This window comes from Mobula hypostoma, chromosome 2 (assembly GCF_963921235.1).
Source record: "Mobula hypostoma chromosome 2, sMobHyp1.1, whole genome shotgun sequence".
Classification (NCBI taxonomy): Eukaryota; Metazoa; Chordata; class Chondrichthyes; order Myliobatiformes; family Myliobatidae; genus Mobula; species Mobula hypostoma.
Genome location: NC_086098.1, coordinates 97,409,203 through 97,429,200, shown reverse-complemented (window position 1 = coordinate 97,429,200; position 19,998 = coordinate 97,409,203). Strand labels below are relative to the sequence as shown.

Here is a 19,998-nt window from a genome sequence, read left to right as displayed (position 1 = left end):
TATCTTTTTCCCAGAGTTGAAATAATTAACAGAGGCATGCATTTAAGTGAGACAGGGTATTTTCAAAGGTGGTGTACAGGGCAAGTTTTTTTTTAAAAAACATAGTCAGAGGTGGGTGCTTGGAAAATGCTCCCAGGAGTGGTATTGGAGGCATACAATAGAGATGTTTACGAGGCCATTAGACCGGGATATGGGAGGGATATGGGTATTGTATACACAGAAGGGATTAGTTAAATTAGATATTTAATCGCTAGTTCGGAACAACATTGTGGGATGAGGGCCTGTATCCTGTACTGTACTGTACTGTTCTATGTTCCATGTTCTATAGGATCAGTGTTATATATCGCGAAACCTGCATCCATCACAAGATTTGCACTTAGATATTATGTATTTGTTAGTATATGCAATGTGTGTTACGTTCATGCATCTTCAAATATGTGTACGTATTTGAAGTACATGTAATTCTTTGTTTCCTGTTGCATTCTGTGGTGTTTTTGATTAAATCTTTGTGAAAGCAAAATATGAAGCTCGTCGTCCAGAAAATAACTTTTGTTTAAATTAATCACGCATTCAAGATAGATTCATTTTTGAATTCAGCCCAGAGGAGACCAGCAGAAGGGATACTGTTTCTTCAGCTCAGTACAACGTGCAGTACAGTATATCCTGTAACAAGATTACAAAGGATAAAATAATAATACAAACTATGACTTTTATAGCTTACCCCAATGGAATGAATTGCCATCAAGACCAACGAAGAGACTCAGCAAGAGGTATTCTTCACCAGATCTGGACCAGTATGTTTTGTTTTATCCATTCTACATTTTACAAACTTGTGTTCATAATGCTTTGTGAAAGAAATACAGTGCTTAAGGACCTTGAAAGAAGCCTTGTTAATTGATTAAATTACTTAACTGATTTCATTGGTGCTGCTATTTCACAGTAAACAGTCAAATGAGACATTAATTATGAGCTCTTTAATTTTGATTACTGTTGTAAATTATTAGCCAGTTGTTACTTGTATAATTTGTTATTCGAACTTATAGATTCTAGTTACTTTCTTTTCAGTGGTGTGGTACATGCATTTTTGTATGTGATATGGACAATTTGTTGTAGGGCTCTGGCTGTGTGGCTGTGAACTTCCAGTTCATTCGTAGATCAATCTCAGAATTGCCCAGAATATTACAATCAAATTTTACAGACGGACAAAATTAGTGATGAAGCTGATTGCAAATTTTGCACGAAATTGCTGCATTCAGTGAAGCAATACTGAAAAAGTAGTTGGTATAACATCAGTCAGGTAAACTGAATAATATGACATCCAGTTTACCTGTGAACTAAGCCAAGTATGTGGGTCATCACCATTCAATTCAGAAATGAACAACACAGGATAAAAAAAAAAGACATCAGAAACTAAACAGTAAACTAGGTGCAAATGAAATGTTGAAATAAGGAAGGTATATAGGTAACCAAATTTTGCTGGAAGATTAAAATTAGGGATCAGTTTGTAGAATATTGTATTTAAAATGTATCTTTTATCAGCTTCTCATATTCCCATTGTATCATTATATAGTGTTAAAAGTACTCTAATAGAGTTATATAACACTACAGCACAGAAACAGGCCCTTCAACTCAGCTTATCATTGCTGATCCATTAATCTACCTTGTCCCAATGACCTGCACCCAGACCATTGCCATCTATACTCCTCCCATCCTTGTACCTATCCAAATTTTTCTTAAATGTTGAAATCGAACCCATGTCCAACACTTGCGCTGGCCGCTGATTCCAATTCTCACTGCCCTCTGAGTGATGAAGTTCCTCCTCAGGTTCCTCTTAAGCATTTCACCTTTCACCCTTAACCCATGACCTCTAGTTGTAGTCTCACCCAACCTCAGTGAAAAAAGCCTGCTTGTAATTACCTTTTATATACTCATCATAGTTTTCTATACCTCTACCAAATCTTCCATGTTCTAAGGAACAATGTCCTAACCTATTCAGCCTTTCCCTATAATGCAGGTCCTCAAGTCCAGGTAACACCCTTGTAAATTTTCTCTGTACTCTTTCAACCTAATTTATATATTTCCTGTAGGCTGGTGACCAAATCTGCACACAGTACTTTAAATTGTGCCTCACCAACATTTTATACAACTTCAACACAACATAACATCTCCTGTACTCGGTACATTAATTTATGAAGGCCAATGTGTCAAAAGCTTTCTTTACGACCCTATCTACCTGCGCCGCCTTTTTAAACGAATTATGGATTTGTATTCCCAGATCCTTCTGTTCTACCACACTTCTCAGTGCACTATTGCTCACCATGTAAATCCTACCCTTGTTTGTCCTCTTAACGTACACTACCTCACACTTGACTGCATTAAATTCCATCTGCCAGTATACAGCCCATTTTTTAAGCTGATCGAAATCCTGCTGCAAACTTTGATAGTCTTCCTTGCTGTCCACTACACCCCTAATTTTGGTGTCATCTGCAAATTTGCAGACCCCCTTTACTACATTATCATCTAGATCATTGATATAGATGACAGGCAGCAACGGTCCCAGCACTGATCTCTGTGGTACACTACTAGTCACGGGTCTCCAGTCAGAGAAGTAACCATCTACTAACACTATCTGGCTTTTCCCTTGAAGCTAATGTATAATCCAATTTACTACTTCATCTTCAATGCCAGATAAATGAACCTTCTTGACCAATTTTCCATGCGGGACATTGTTAAATGCCTTGTTAGAGTCCATGTAGACAACATCCACTGCCTTGACTTCATCAACTTACCTGGCAACTCCCTCAAAAAAACTCTAAGGTTAGTTAGAGATGACCTCCCATACACAAACCCATGTTGACTAACACTAACAACAGGAATTCTGCAGATGCTGGAAATTCAAGCAACATACATCAAAGTTGCTGGTGAACGCAGCAGGCCAGGCAGCATCTATAGGAAGAGGCGCAGTCGACGTTTCAGGCCGAGACCCTTCGTCAGGACTGACCTGACGAAGGGTCTCGGCCTGAAACGTCGACTGCGCCTTTTCCTATAGATGCTGCCTGGCCTGCTGCGTTCACCAGCAACTTTGATGTATGTTGACTAACACTAATCACTCTCTGTCTATCCAAATACTTATATATCCAGTCCCTTACAATGCCATCCAATAACTTTCCCACTACTAATTTTAGTCTCACAGGCCAATAATTTCCTGGCTTATTCTTAGAGCCTTTCTTGAACAATGGACAATATTAGCTATCCTTCAATCATCTGGCACTTTACCCGTGGCTGACGATGTTTTACACCTCTCTGCTAGGGCCTCTACAATTTCTGCACTAGCCTACCACAGGATCCAAGTGAACACATTGTCACGCCCTGGGGATTTATTTACCCTAATTTGCCTCATGGCAGCTTCTCCTCCTTAATCTGTATTGGGTCCATGACCTCACTGCTGCTTTTCCTCTCTTCTGTAGACTCTGTGTCCATCTCCTGAATAAATATAGCTGCAAAAAATCTGTTTAAGATTCCCCCCATCTCTTTCAGCTCCACACATAGATTACCACTCTGATCTTTCAAAGGACCAATTTTGTCCTTTGCTATCCTTTTGCTCTTAAAATATCTGTAGACTCCCTTGGGATTCTCCTTCACCTTGTCTGCTAGAGCGACCTTATGCCTTCTTTCAGCCCTCTTGATTTCCACCTTAAGTGTCCTCTAGCATTTCTTATAGTCCTCAAGGGATTCATTTGTTCTTACCTGCCTATACCTGCTATACAACTTTTTTTCTTAACCAGGGCCTCAATATCTCTCAAAAACCAAGGTTTCCTAAATCTGTTGTTCTTGCCTTTTTATTCTGAAAGAAATATACGAAATGTGCACTCACAAAGTTTCACTTTTAAAGGCCTCCTACTTACCAAGTACACCTTTGTCAGAAAACAAACTGTACCAATCCACACTTGCCAGATCCTTTTTGATACCATCAAAATTGGCTTTACTCCAAATTAGAATCTCAATCCAAGGACCAGCCCTATCCTTTTCCATAATTACCTTGAAATTAACAACACTATGATCACTAGATGCAAAGTGTTCCCCTACAAAAACCTTTCTCACCTCTCCTGTCTCATTCCCTAATAACTCATATCACACTCTGTCCAGTTGGGAGTCCATGAAACTTTTCTGAATGCTTTTGGCAAAGTCCTTCCTATCAGCCCTTTTACAATATAAAATCTACCATCACAATGTTCAGTTTTTTACAGCAGTCGTGAGTTCTCTCTACAGATTTGTTCTGCTAAATCCTGCAGACTTTTGGGTGGTCTATATTATAATCCCAATAACGTGGACATACTTTTCTTATTTTTCAATTCCATCCATGAAACCTTACTGGATGAGCTCTCCAGTCTGTTCTGTCTCAGCACTGCCGTGACATTTTCCCTGACTTGTAACGCCACCCCTCCACTTTATCACATCTAAAACAACAGAATCCTGGAAGATTGAGCTGCCAGTCCTGCTGCTCCTGCAGCTAAGTCTCACTAATGGTTACAATGTCATAATTCAATGCGCTAATCCATGCCCTAACTTAATCCGTCTTTCCTGCAATACCCCTTGTATTTAAATATATGCTGCTCAGAACATAAGTCACACCATGCTCAACCTGACTTTATATGTAGGCTTAACAACATATTTCTCCACAACCACTCCACTACATTATCTATTCTGGCACTTTGCTTTCTACTCCCCTATAACTCTAGTTTAAACTTTCACAACCCCTCCCCCACATGGAGCACCAGCAAACCTTCCTACTAGGATAGTAGTTCCCCCCTCCAGTTCAGGTGCAAACCATTCCCTCTGTACAGGTCCCACCTTCCCTTCCCTGTTAAACTATCTGATCTTCCTATTTCTGGCCTCACTAGCATGTGGTATGGGTAGCAATCCTGAGATCACAACCCTGGAGGTCCTGTCCTCCCTGAACTCACTTTGCAGGACCTTATCACCAGTCTTACCCATGTCATTAGTACCTATATGGAGCATGACCTCTGGCTGTTCACCCTCCCACTTAAGAATATTGTAGGCTCGATCCAGAATGTCCTTAACTCTGGCACCTGGGAGGCAACATACCAGAGCCAGACCTCTTCTAAGTCATCCCCTCAATAGTATCCAAAGTGTTATACCTGTTGTTGAGGAGAACAGCCACAGGGATACGCTGCAGTGGCTGCCTATCCCCTTTCCCCCTCCTGAAGGTCACCTAGTTACCTGTGTCCTGCACCTTGTGTGTAACTGCCTCCCTCTGTGTTCTGTCAATTAACCCCTCAGCCTCCCGAATGATACGAAGTTCATCCACTTCCAGCTCCAACTCATTAACACAGTCTGTTAGAAGCTGCAGCTGGATGCACTCCTGCAGGTGTATTTGTCAGGGACAGTGGAGGTCTCCCTGTCTTCCCACATGTACCAAGAGGAGCATTTCACTATCCTGCCTGGCATCCCCACTGCTCTAAATGCATAATAAGAAAAAAAGAATAAATATCGAAAAAATAACCTCCCTACAGCCTCTACCTCTCCTCTCCAAAGCCATGATGAGCAAAAGCCTCAACTCCCCACTCTGACACTGGCCCACTCTGTTTAAACCTAAATTCTCTTTAGTGGGGTTGCCAAGTGCCTAGTTATGCGTAATCCAATGTCTCCTGGGGAACTGTGATGCGCAAAATGTTCCGTCTGCCCCTGCTTGCTTCTTTTAAACTCTCCATCTACACTATTCAACATCTCCTCGGGAACTGTGGCATGCAAAATATGTTGACTGTCCAAGCCTGCTTCATTTTAAACTTTCTCATACGCAGTCCAATGTCTCCTCAGGAACTGTCGTGCACAAAATGTGCTGGCAGTCCCCGCTCGCTTCTTTTAAACTCTCTTTCTTTTGTGCAACCAGTGTCTCCTAAGGAACTATGGCACATTTTTGTAAACTGTCATAAACTAATGTTTTACAGATATAATGATCTTTCCAAGATTTATGTGAATCTGCAGATTTACAATGGTTTCAGTCATTGTGACATTTGATTAAACAATAGCCTGCAAAGTCACTATGGTTAGGAAAGAATGTGGAACTGGTGTTACAGTAGGTTCAGCAGCAATCTGATTAAATGCTGCAGAAGGATTGAGGGTTCAAGTGGCCTGTCCTGCTCAGAATTCTCATCTGCAATTATATCTTCAATTACTCAAAGGAAACATTCCTTTGTTAATAGCACAAAATCCCATGATAGTGTGGCTAGGCACAGCTCAAATGTCATCTATAAGTTTCCTGATGATACACCTATTGTTGACAGAATTTCAAATGGTGATGAGGAGGTGTACAGGAACGAGATAGATCAGCTGGTTGAGTTGTGTTGCAACAATAACCTTTCAGTCAACATCAGTACAGCCGAGGAAGTGATTGTAGACTTCAGGGAGGGGATTTTGTGGGAACACACACCAGTCCTCATCAAAAAATCAGCAGTGGAAAGGCTGAGCAGTTTCAAGATCCTGAGTGTCAACATCGCTAAAGATCTATCCTAACCCCAACATAATTGATGAAATTACAAAGAAGGCATGCCGGCATCTATATTTCATTAGCAGTTTGAGGAGAGTTGGTATGTCACCAAGGACACTCACAAATTTCTACAGGTGAACTGTAGAGAGAATTCTGACTGGTTGTATCACCATCTGGTATGGAGGGGCCGCCGCACAGGATCAGAAAGAGCTGCAAAAAGTTGTAAACTCAATCAGCTCTGCCATAGCCTCTCCAGCATTGAGGCCACCTTCAAAAGGCAATGTCTCAAGAAGACAGCATCCATCATTAAGGACCACCATCACCCAGGACATTGCTCCCATGAAGGAGGAGGAATAGGAGACTGAAATCACAAACTCAATGTTCAGGAAAAGCTTCTTCACCTCCACCATTTTATTGCTGAATGGACAATGAACCCATGAACACTACCTCACTATGTTTTCCTCTCTTTATGCACGACTTATTTAATTTAATTATATAAATATAGGACCGCAAGATATAGGAGCAGAATTAGGCTAATTTGGACCATCGAGTCTGCTCCGCCATTTCGTCATGGCTGATCTATTTTTCCTCTCAACCTCAATCTCCTACCTTTCCCCCCGTACCCTTTCATGCCCTGACCAATCAAAAATCTATCAACCTCTGCCCTAAATATACTTAAAACCTGGTTTTCGCAGCTGCCTGTGGCAACGAATTCTGCAGATTTACTACACTCTGGCTGTAAGAAATTCCTTCTCGTTTAAAAGGACAACCCTCTATTCTGAGGCTATATCTTTTGGTCTAAGACACTCCACCATAGGAAACATCCTCTCCACTTCATTCTATCAAGGCCTTTCACCATTTGATAGGTTTCAATTAGGTCACCTTTCATTCTTCTGAATTCAAGTGAATACAGGCACAGAGCCATCAAACGGTCTTCATATGACAAGCTTTTAATCCTAGAATTATTTTCATAAACCTCCTTTGAAACCTCTCCAGCTTCAGCACATCCTTTCCAAGATGAGGGCCAAAAACTGCTCATAATACTCCAAGTGAGGCCTCAACAGTGTTTTATAAAGTCTCAACATTACATCCTTGCTTTTATATTCTAGTCTCTTGAAGTGAATGCTAACATCACATTTGCCTTCCTCAGCACAGACTCAACCTACAAATGAACCCTTAGGGAATCCTGCACCAAGGACTCCCAAATTTCTTTGTGTCTCAGATTTTTGAATTTTCTCTCTATTTAGAAAATAGTCAACCCTTTCATTTCTTCGACCAAAATGCATGATCATGCACTTCCCAACACTGTATTCCATCTGCCACTTCCTTGCCCATTCTCCTAATCTTTCTAAGATCTTCTGTAGCATCTCTACCTGTCTCTCCACGTATCTTTGTATTGTCTGCAAACTTTGCAAGAAAGCCATCAATTCCATCATCCAAATCATTGACAGATAACGTAAAAAGAACCAGTCCCAACACACCACAGATCCCTGTGGAACACCACTAGTCACCGGCAGCCAATCCCTTCTTCCCACTCTTTGCCTCCTGCCAATCAGCCACTGCTTAACCCACGCTCGAATCTTTTCTGTAATACCATGCCTCATGTGTGGCACCTTGTCAAAGGTCTTCTGAAAATCCAAGTACATAATATTAACCGAATCCCCTTTCTCTATCTTGCTTGTTACTTCTTCAAAGAACTCCAACAGATATGGTTTGAAAGAAGAGTTAAAGAAGCCTCCTTTGTCAAACTGGAAAACCTATCACTGAACAAAGGTGGTGGGGTACAACACCACCTTTCAGCTACTTACGATGCAGTCCTAGCATCTCTACCCCAGTGTCTCCACAACAGTTTACACCTCCATTTATGCAAAGATAAGACAGATTACCCTCTCATTACTTGTACAACTCTAAACGACCTCATGTGATTGCTATACTTTTAAACAGCTCATAGACTTTTTAAGCTGGAAAACTACCCTCCATGGACCAGAACTGGAGAAACCTCGTGGATGAGTGGCAAAACGGTTCCTACACAACACAGCAAGTGCAGTTGCCTTGATTTACTACTGTTTGATACCCTTGATACAATATGTATCCTTGGATATTAAGCTCGCAGCTATAATCTTCTTTCAGCCATGATTATGATGCCTACAAAATCATACTTGCCAATCTGTAATTGTGCTACAAGTTCATCGACCTTATTCCATATACTGCGTACATTCAAATATAACACTTTCAGTCCTGTATTCGCCCTTTTTGATTTTGTCCACCTTTTACATTGCAAATCATCCTGTTGACTGTAATTTTGCCTTTCATCAGCCTCTCCTTGTTAGGAGTCTCACTGCACATTGCCTCGGTTTGTAACCCAACTACCTCATCTGCAGCACCATCACTCCAGTTCCCATCCCCCTGCCAAATTAGTTTAAACCCACCTGAGCAACTCCAGCCAACCTGCCCGCAAGAATATTGGACCCCCTCAGGTTCAGGTGTATCCCATCCCTTTTGTTCAAGTCATACCTTACCCAGAAGAGATCCCAATGATCCCTAAATCTGAACCTGTGCCCTATGCACCAATTCCTCAGCCACACATTCACCTGCCAAATCATCCTGTTCTTACCCTCACTGACACGTGGCACAGGCAGCATTCCAGAGATTACTATGCTGGAGGTCCTGTTTCTCAGCTTTCTACCTTATTCCCTATAATCTCTCTTCAGGAGCTTCTTGTCTTGTCTACCTATGTCATTGGTCCCAATATGTACCAATACTCCTGACTGTTTACCCTTGCCTTTGAGAATGCCATGGACATGATCCAAGGCATCCCTGATCATGGCACCAGAGAGGTAACATACGGGGTGATTGATAAGTTCATGGCCTAAGGTAGAAGGAGTCAATTTGAGAAAACCTAGCACATTTATTTTTCAACATAGCCCCCTCCTACATGTACACTCAGTCCAGTGGTCATGGAGCATACGGATCCCTTCTTTGTAGAAGTGGTCCACAGCAAGGGTGATTGATAAGTTCGTGGCCTAAGGTAGAAGGACATGAGTTATTAACTTCAAACTTTCTGCATTATCACTCAGAGTTGAACTGCACGTGCAGGTAACGAAAATGTCTTGGACCTTCAGGTGGTCCAGAGCAGGGGTGATTGATAAGTTTGTGGCCTGAGATAGAAGGAGATGAGTTATACAGCTCTCATTACATGCACTTGCAGTTCAACTCTCTTGAGTGAAAAATGCAGAAAGTTTGAAGTTAATAACTCATTTCCTTCTACCTCAGGCCACGAATTTATCAATCACCCCTGCTGTGGACCACTTCTGGAGGTCCAAGATGCCGACTTCTACAAAGAAGGGATCTGTATGCTCCATGACCGCTGGACTAACTGTGTAAATGTAGGAAAAATAAATATGCTAGGTTTTCTAAAATTGATTCCTTCTACCTTAGGCCACGAATTTATCAACCACCCCTCGTACCATCCAGATGTCTCTATCACACCGCAGAATCTCCACTCTGCTCCTCTGGCTAAAGAATCTCCTATTAACATTGCAGTCCTCTTCACCTTTCTATATACAGATATATGTCTATATATACTGTAGGTATATAGATATAGTAATTTATGGCTTTTAATATTATGTATTGCATTGTACTGCTGCTGCAAACACATACCTGTGATATTAAACCTGATTCTGATTCTGAGTTTGTAGTCAGTCCCATACTCTTCCTATAGATGACTTCTCTGCCTAGAGCCAATAGAAGTGGGTTCCCCATTTGGGAATACAGGTCTACAATCCCTTATCCGAGATCCTTGGGGCGAGTTACATTTCGGAATTCAGAATTTTTTGGATTTTAGACCCCCCCCCCCATACCAAAAAACACGTATGTTCAAGTCCCTTATTTAACCTGTCTCAGTGCGGTGGACTTTAGGACCCAGCGGCACACCAAACCTACGCACATCCTCCCGTATACTTATCATCTCTAGATTACTTATAATACCTAATACAATGTAAAAACTATATAAATAATTGTTATACTCTATTATTTAGGGAATAATGACAGAAAATTTTATTTCCAACAAAAACATTCAATAAAACATAAAAATACACAGCTTCAAACGAACCGAATCAAACACATGGTAAATGACTTCTTGGAATAAATGTAGAACGTTACTGTCACTGTCACTATAAAACTTCAGTAACTTGCCTTTCTGTTTATTTAAATCATATACAGTGGTAGTTCCGACACTATTTTCTTCAGTAACACGCCGCACAGACACACCACGATTAAGCTTCTGCAATAACTCCACTTTCTACGTTATTGATAATGATTGATGCTTCCTTCTCTTTTTCTCATTGCTACCCGTTGGGGTATCTGCAGCTCTTTTTGACATTTTCACAGTGAAATTAAACTCAAAGTCAACAGTGAACACAAAATATCAGCGAACAGCAAATGCACGTGTAACCAGTATGAGCGCTGAGCCACAACTGACGTCTGGCGGCCTCTGCTAGTGCTGTTACGTCACACCTGAGTGACATCAGCTGTTGATGAAAAAAAAACGGTTTTTGGAGCTTTTTGGATTTCAGAATTTTGGATAAAGGAATGTGCACCTGTATAAATCAGTGCTGCACAGAAAATCTACATGCCGGCTATCATTGTCAGTTGGGAAATCGCAGGAAGAACCATCATAGAAGACAATAAGTACTACAGCACAGAAACAGGCTCTTTAACCCATCTAGCCCACGTCAAGTGGCTATTCTGTCCCAGGATCCCCTTAAATATTTTGCCTTTCACCCTTAACCTATGACCTCTAGCTTAGTCTCACTCAACCTCAGTGGAAAAAGTGTGCTTGCATTTACCCGATCTATACCCTTCATAACTTTGTACATGTCTAACAAATCTCCCTTTATTCTCCTACTCTGCAAGGAGTAAAGTCCCTAACCTATTCGATCTTTCCTTATAACACAAGTCCTCTAATCCTTGTAGATTTTCTCTGTATTCTTTCAACTTTATTTACATCTTTCCTATAGGCAGGTGACCAGAACTGCACACGGTATTCCAAATTTGGCCTCACTAACATCTTCTATAATTTCAATATAGCATCCAAACCCCTCCATTCAATATTTGATTTATGAAGCCCAATGTGTCAAAAAAAGCTTTCCTTCTGACTCTATCTACCTGTGACATAGTCATTGTGAATGAAGTAACAGTAGCACTTACATCCATTGAGACGTCGGCGATGAAACGTGTCAACTGCTGCTTGAGAAGCAACTTGGATCCACTCCAATTTGCCTACCGTCACAATAGGTCTACAATAAATGCCATTTCATTGGCTCTTCACTCAACCCTGGAACACCTGGACAGCGAAGATGCATACACAGGATGCTCTTCATCAACTATAGCTCTTCATTCAATACTATCATCCCCTCAAAAGTAATCAATAAGCTTCAGGACCTTGACCTTAATACCTCCTTGTGCAGTTGAATCATTAACTTCCTCACATGCAGACCCAGTCAGTTCAGATTGGCGACAACATCTCCACCACAATCTCTATCAGCACAGGTGCACTGCAAGGCTGTGTGCTTCGTCCCCTGCTCCACTTGCTTTATATTTATAACTAAGCACAGCTCCAATGCTATATTTAAGTTTGCTGACAACACCACTGTTTCTGGCGATTCAAAAGTGGTGACGAATCAGCATATAGGTGGGAGATTGAAAATTTGGATGAGTGGTGCAATAACAACAATCTCTTCCTCAATGTCAGCAAAACCAAGGAGCTGATTATTGCCTTCAGGAGAAAGAAACCAGAGGTCCATGAGCTAGGGGATCAGAGGTGGAGAGGATCAGCAACTGGTGTTACCATTTCAGAGGATCTGTCCTACGTAATACCATAATGAAGACTGCATGACAGCGCCTCTGTTTCCTTAGAAGTTTGCGAAGGTTTGGCATGACATCAAAAACTTTGACAAACTTCTATAGATGTGTGGTAGAGGGTATATTGACAGGTTACATCACAGCTTGGTATGGAAACATCAATGCCTTTGAATGGAAAAGCCTATAAAATGTAGTGGATATGGCCAGTACATCATGAGTAAATATCCTCCCCACCATTGTATATATCTACATGCAGTGCTGTCGCAGGAAAACAGCATCCATCATCAAGGACCTCTACTATACAGGCCATGCTCTCTACTCACTGCTGCCATCAGGAAGAAGGTACAGGAGTTTCGGGGCCTACACCACCAGGTTCAGGAACAGTTATTATCCCTCAACCATCAGGCTGTTGAACCCGAGGAGATAACTTCACTCACCTTCAATTACCCTGTCATTGAGTTGTTTACACAATCAATAGACTCACTTTCAAGGACTCTTCATCTCATGTTTTCAATATTTATTGCTTATGTATTATTATTATTTTTTTAAATTTATTTTACCTCAGCTCAAGCTGGTAAAACCTGAGGTAAGGGCATAGCCAACCATGCTTATTTGTCAATTGCTAGGAACTTTCGGACTATCCTAGTGGTGTTTAGTACGTGGCTTTCTGAGGACTTATACAGAAATTACTGTGCAGCCCTAATTGTTTAATGCTATTGTGTAGTGCCTTTGGGATAACACCAGTTGTAGATATTACTATCAAGACATGTATACCTTGTTCATGTTCCAAAGTCTTTTAGTTTCCTCTTTTAATTCAGCATATTTTGGTGATTTTCACTGACTGATTTTTGTAAGTTGTGTGTGTTCGGAATGGCTATATCTATTAAATTAGTTGCTTTTGCCTGTTTGTCCTGTATTATTATAATGTCTAGATGGTTATTATGGATGGTCCTATCTGTAATGACTGAGCAGTCATCATATAATTTGTGGTATTCTGACTCTAAAACTGGATCAGGCTTGTATTTATTGTAAGGTGTGATTTCTTTTATTTTTTGTATTTTAAAGCAAGATTTTATGAATGATGTTTGCCACTTGATTGTGCCTGTGTAAGTGATCTGATTGTGTTAAACTGCTACATTATTATTATTATTTTTATTATCTTTTGTATTTGCACAGTTTGCTGTCTTTTGTACATCAGTGGTTTGTCCGTCCTGTTGGGTGTGGTTTTTCATTATTGTGAATCACTCTGGGCACTGAGCTGATTTGAAGAACTTGAGGGTGGCTTTGGGCTGGGCGGCGAAATCTGGACCTGGAACGACTTTCAGGGCGGTGTGGTTTATGCCCTGAGCCCTTCACAATAGCCGGGTCCTTCTGTTGTTTGGTCAATTTAAACACCTGCCCAGATAGACTGAAAAGACAGGGTCTTAGGATCCGAGGCGAGAGCCGATTTTGCTTGCTCTCCATGCTGGTCACTCCTCTCTCCATGGCACTGATGCTATGAAGACTGCTTTGTCTGCTGTGTTCCATACCTGCTAACATGATAAACTGATAGGCGAGCCTTTGGGCCTACTCCAGGCTGCTCCGGGGTTCACATCTGAGGACTCAATTTGGTTTACAATGTTGTTCACTTCAATTGTTTGCATGATTTGTGTGTTTTTTAAAAATTCTTTCTCTTGTACAACTGGTGTTAGTCTTTTACTCTTTTTATTTGGGCTCTTTCGAGTTTCTTGCTTTGTGGCTACCTGTAATCAAACAAATCTCAAGTTTGCCTAACTTACACATTCTTTGATAATAAATTTACTTTGAATTGAATTGAATTAAGATTCTTTGATTACCTGTGATTGCCACAAGAAAATGAATGGTACTTTTGATAATAAATTTACTTTGAACTTTGAAATCACTGGACTAGCAATCAGTGCTGGTTAGAAAATCACAGAGTTCATTGTCAGTTCAGTCACAATTTTCAGGATAGTCAGTCATTGCCAATTAAAAAGTTACAGCTTTAGGGGATGGGTAGTTGAAAAATTTCCAGGCAATAGTCATTGCAAGTTCAAAAAAAACACTTGACCAGAAGCAACACTCAAAGAATGCCAGAGGAACTCAGCAGGCCAGGTTGCAACTATAGAAAAAGAGTACAGGTGATGTTTTGGGCTGAGACCCTTCAGCAGGACTGAAGGGAAAAAAAGTGAGTAGATTTAAAAAGTGGGGGAGGGGAGAGAAGCACAAAGTGATAGGTGAAACTGGGAGAGGGAGGGACGAAGTAAAGCGCTGGGAAGTTGGTGAAAGAGACACAGGACTGGAGAAGAGGCATCTAATAGGAGAAGACAGAAGGCCATGGAAGAAATAAAAGGGGGAGGAGCACCAGAGGGAGGCGATGGGCAAGCAAGGAGATAAGGTGAGAGAGGGAAAAGGGGAATGGGGAATGGTGAAGGGGGGAAAAGGGGGCATTTCCAGAAGTTCCAGAAATGCCACCAGGTTGGAGGCTACCCAGATGGAATATAAGGTGTTGTTCCTGCAACCTGAGTGTAGCCTCATCCTGACAGTACAGGAGGCCGTGGATTGACATATTCGAAGGGGAATGGGAAGTAGAATTAAAATGGGTGGCCACTGGGAGATCCCGCTTCTGCTGGCAGGTGGGGAGTAGGTACTTGGTGAAGCGGTCTCCCAATCTATGTCAGGTCTCACCAATGTACAAGAGACCACATGGGGAACACTGGACACAGTATATGACCGCAATAGACTCACAGGTGAAATGTCACCTCACCTGGAAGGACTTTTTGGGGGCCTGAATGGTAAGGAGGGAGGATGTGTAGGGGCAGCTGTAGCATTTCTTCTGCTTGCAAGTGCCAGGAGGGAGATCAGTGGGGATGGACGAAAGGACAAGGGAGTTGCGTAGGTAGCGATCCCTGCAGAAAGCAGAAAGTGGGCGTGGAGAGAGAAAGATACACTTGGTGGTGGGATCCTGTTGGAGATGGGGGTCGCAGAGAATTACGTGCTGAAGGTGGAGGTTGGTGGGGTGCTGGTGAGGACAAGAGGAACCCTATCCCTAGCAGGGTGGCAGGAGGTTGGGATAAGTGCAGACGTGCGTGAAATGGAAGAGATGTGATTGAGGGCAGCGTTGATGGTGGACGAAGGCAAGCCCCTTTCTTTGAAAAAGGAGGACATCTCCTTTGTTCAGGAATGAAAAACATTCTGAGAGCAGATGCAGTGGAGACAGAGGAATTGAGAGAAGGGGATGGCGTTTTTACAAGTAACAGGGTGAGAAGAGATATAGTCCAGGTAGCTGATAGAGTCCGTGGATTTATAATAGACATCAGTAGATAAGTTGTCTCCCGAGATGGCGACAGAGAGATCAAGAAATGGGAGGAAGGTGTCGGAAATGAACCAGGTAAACTTGAAGACATGGTGGAAGTTGGAGGCATAGTTGATGAAGTCGACAAGTTCTGCATGGGTACAGGAAGCAGCACCAATGCAGTCGTTGATATAGCATCAGAAAAGTGGAAAACGAACACCAATACGTAGCTGACTAAAAGGTAGTTATAACTGGGATCCATGCGAGTGCCCATGGCTATACCTTTTGTTTGAAGGAAGTGGGAGGAGTCAAAGGAGAAATTATTAAGAGTGAGGACAAATTCTGTTAGATGGAGGAGAGTGGTGGTGGCGTGGAACTGGTTGGGTCTGGTGTTCAGAAAGAGCTTTGAGGCCTTCCTGGTGGTAGATGTGGGTGTCCAGAAGGAAATGGAGAGCTTTTAGTCCTTTCTGGTGGGGGATGGAGGTAACCAGAAGTATCAGTTATAAGCCATTCACCTTTGCATACCTACTGTGCTACTAAATAAGATCGTGTCTGCTCTTTTACTTCAGCATCACTTTCCTGCACTAAACCCATATCCCTTGATTCTTTGAATATCAAAGAATATCCATTTGTAAGCAGTTTAAAAATCTTCAACAACTCAGCCTTTATAGTCCTTTGAGCAATGCTCTGCTTCCCTCTGTGAAGAAATTTCTCTTCTCAGTCCTGAACAGATGGCTCTTATTTTAAGATCGTAACCTCTGGTTCTAGATATCCTTGACAGTAAATTATAAATTATATGTGTATCTTGTTAAGCTTCTTAAGAGGACGATGCGTTGCGTTGAGATTATGCCTTAATCTGTTGAACTGAGAAGAGATTAGAGCATGTAACAGTACGACTCAGGAATGGGCTCTTTAACCACAATGCACTGTACGCAATGCCAAATTGAAGCAAATCTCTTCTGCCTGTATGTTCAAAGTTCAAAATAAATTTATTATTGAAGTATGTATATGTCACCATATATTGAGATACATTTTCTTGCAGCATTCACGGTAGAACAAAGAAATAAAATAGAATCACTGAAAAGCTACACACAAAGACTGACAAACAACCACTTTTTTCAAAAGAAGAGGGTGAAAATTCAGATTAATAAACAACCAAATAAATAATCCTGATAACATGTCCTTAAAAGTGAGTCCATAGGCTATGGAATCAGTTCAGAGTTGAGGTGAGTGAAATTATCCATGCTGATCTATGTCCCTCCATTCCTTGCACATTTATGTATCTGTCCAGCAGCTTATTAAATGCTACTATTGTATCTGCTTCAATCACTACCCCTGGCAGCCCGTAACAGGCACCCAGCATTCTGTGCTTTACTAAAAAATTTGACCCACACATCTCTTTTAAACTTTTGCCATCTCACCTGGAATGCATATCCTCCAGTACTTGATATTTTTTACCTTGGAAAAAGATTCTGACTGTTTACTCTACCTTTGCTTCTCATAGTCTTGTAAACTTCTGTGAGGTTCCCCCTCAGCCTGTAAAGCAGAGGTCCCTAACCACCAGGCCGTGAGGAAACGATATGAGTCAGCTGCACCTTTCCTCATTCCCTGTCACGCACTGTTGAACTTGAACATAGGGTTGCCAACTGTCCCATATTTGCCGGGACATCCCATATACTGGGCTAAATTGGTTTGTCCCGTATTTCCCCTGCTAAGGTAGAGCGTTCATATGAAACCTTTCGTGTCGAAATGGCGTGAAGCGAAGAAGCAATTACCATTAATTTATATGGGAAAAATTTTTGAGCCAAAAAGTAACCTAACAAATCATACCAAATAACACATAAAACTGAAAATAAATAACATTAACATATAGTAAAAGCAGGAATAATATGATAAATGCACAGCCTATATAAAGTAGAAATAATGTATGTACAGTATAGTTGGGAAGATGAAGGTAAAACTGATAAGTAGGAAAAAAATTTGGCACGTACGCGCATGCGCACATCACATGCGCATGTCATGCATGTGCACACAGGTGCTGCGCAAGGCTTCATGGTCATGGTAGTCTTTCCTGGGGTAAAGTGTCCCAGGATTTGACTGCTACTTTTGTCACTTATTTGGGAGTGAGAAAGTTGGCAACCCTAACTGTAGATAGATAGACATACTTTATTGATCTGGAGGGAAATTGGATTTTCTTACAGTTGCACCAACCAAGAATAGAGTAGAAATATAGGGATATAAAACCATAAATAATTAAATAATAATATGTAAATTATGCCCTTTGGAAATAAGTCCAGGACCAGCCTATTGGCTCAGGGTGTCTGACCCTTCAAGGGAGGAGTTGTAAAGTTTGATGGCCACAGGCAGGAATGACTTCCTATGACGCTCTGTGTTGCATCTCGGTGGAATGAGTCTGTGGCTGAATGTACTCCTGTGCTCAACCAGTACATTATGTAGTGGATGGGAGACATTGTCCAAGATGGCATGCAACTTAGACAGCATCCTCTTTTCAGACACCACCGTGAGAGAGTCCAATTCCATCCCCATAACATCGCTGGCCTTATGAATGAGTTTGATTCTGTTGGTGTCTGCTACCCTCAGCCTGCTGCCCCAGCACACAACAGCAAACATGATAGCACTGACCAGCACAGACTCGTAGAACATCCTCAGCGTCGTCAGACAGATGTTAAAGGACCTCAGTCTCCTCAGGAAATAGAGACAGCTCTGACCCTTCTTGTAGACAGCCTCAGTGTTCTTTGACCAGTCCAGTTTATTGTCAATTCATATCCCCAGGTATTTGTAATCCTCCACCATGTCCACACTGACCCCCTGGATGGAAACAGGGGTCACTGGTGCCTTAGCCCTCCTCAGGACCACCACCAGCTCCTTAGTCTTTTTCACACTAAGCTGCAGATAATTCTGCTCACACCATGTGACAAAGTTTCCCACCGTAGCCCTGTACTCAGCCTCATCTTTGCTGATGCATCCAACTATGGCAGAGTCATCAGAAAACTTCTGAAGATGGCAAGACTCTATGCAGTCGTTGAAGTCCGAGGTGTAGATGATGAAGAGAAAGGGAGACAAGACAGTCCCCTGTGGAGCCCCAGTGCTGCTGACCACTCTGTCTGACACACAGTGTTGCAAGCACACGTACTGTGGTCTGTCAGTCAGGTAATCAATAATCCATGACACCAGGAAAGCATCCACCTGCATCACTGTCAGCTTCTCCCCCAGCAGAGCAGGGAGAGAAACTGACAGCTGTAAAAGACATGTTGAGGAGAGTTTAACCCTATTTGAACACCCCCCCCCCCCCCCGGGGCCGGGTCGGCCGGTCCGCAAGAATATTGCCAATATTAAACCGGTCCATGGTGCAAAAAAGATTGGGGACCCTTGCTGTAAAGGATCATGCTATTTACTGTATACATTCACCTTCCATTTGACCTCCCAAATTGCACTGCTTCCTATAGTGATAGAGTAACACAGCACAGAAACAGATGCTTTGATCCATCTAGTCCCTGCTGAACTGTTATCCTGCTTAGCCCCATTGACCCAAACCTTGACTACAGCTCTCCGCCCTCCTTACCCCTCCTATCTATATACCCATCTAAGCTTTTCCTAGTATTGAAATCAATCCTGAATCCACCACTTCCACTGGATGCACTTTCCACACTCATACCACACTCTGAGTGAATGTTTCCCTTAAATTCTTCACATTTTAAACTTAACCTATGACCTGTAATTCTAGACTCACTGAAACTCAGTGGGAAATGCCAGCTTGCACTTAACATTTGCTTGGATTAAAATCCACCTGTCATTTTTCAACCCTTGTCTGTAACTGACCAATATTCTGCTTTATGCTTTGGCAGCGAAAACTTCCAAATTGACCATAACTCCAATCTCCAGGTCATCTACAAACTTATTAGCCAACCCAGCTACACATTTACCCAAAATGTATCGATACGTATTACAATCAAGACCCCAGCAATCTTTTGTCTTTTTTTTTCAATAAACTTATAGCTTCTCAAAAGACCCAGCTGCACCACCTTCCTGATTTTGGCCCTGTCTGATCATTCCTCTCCTCATCTGGAAGTAAGGTCACATGGGATCCAGGGTGAGCCTGCCAACTTGATACAAAGTAGCTTGAAAGTGTTAGAGGATGCTTTTGGAGGTCACTTTATGATTCGAGGCCTGTGACCAGTGCTATGCTGCAGGGATCAGTGCTGGGTCAATTGGTGTTTGTCTTACATATTAATGATTTGGATGAGGATGTAGTTGGCTTGATTAGAACGTTTGTGGATGACACTAAAATTGATGGAGTGTGCTGAACAGTAAAGAT

The 19,998-nt window shown here is 41.9% G+C and overlaps 1 protein-coding gene across 2 annotated transcripts in view; it reads left to right on the top strand.

Annotated features, from left to right (window-relative positions):
• LOC134342316 (regulating synaptic membrane exocytosis protein 1-like) overlaps window positions 1–19,998 on the top strand; it is a 622,982-nt gene that overhangs the window by 229,769 nt on the left and 373,215 nt on the right. For both annotated transcript variants that reach the window (XM_063040293.1, XM_063040291.1), the window contains exon 3: window positions 717–794. In XM_063040293.1, the coding sequence (XP_062896363.1) occupies window positions 717–794 (78 nt within the window). The remainder of the gene's footprint in view (window positions 1–716; window positions 795–19,998) is intronic.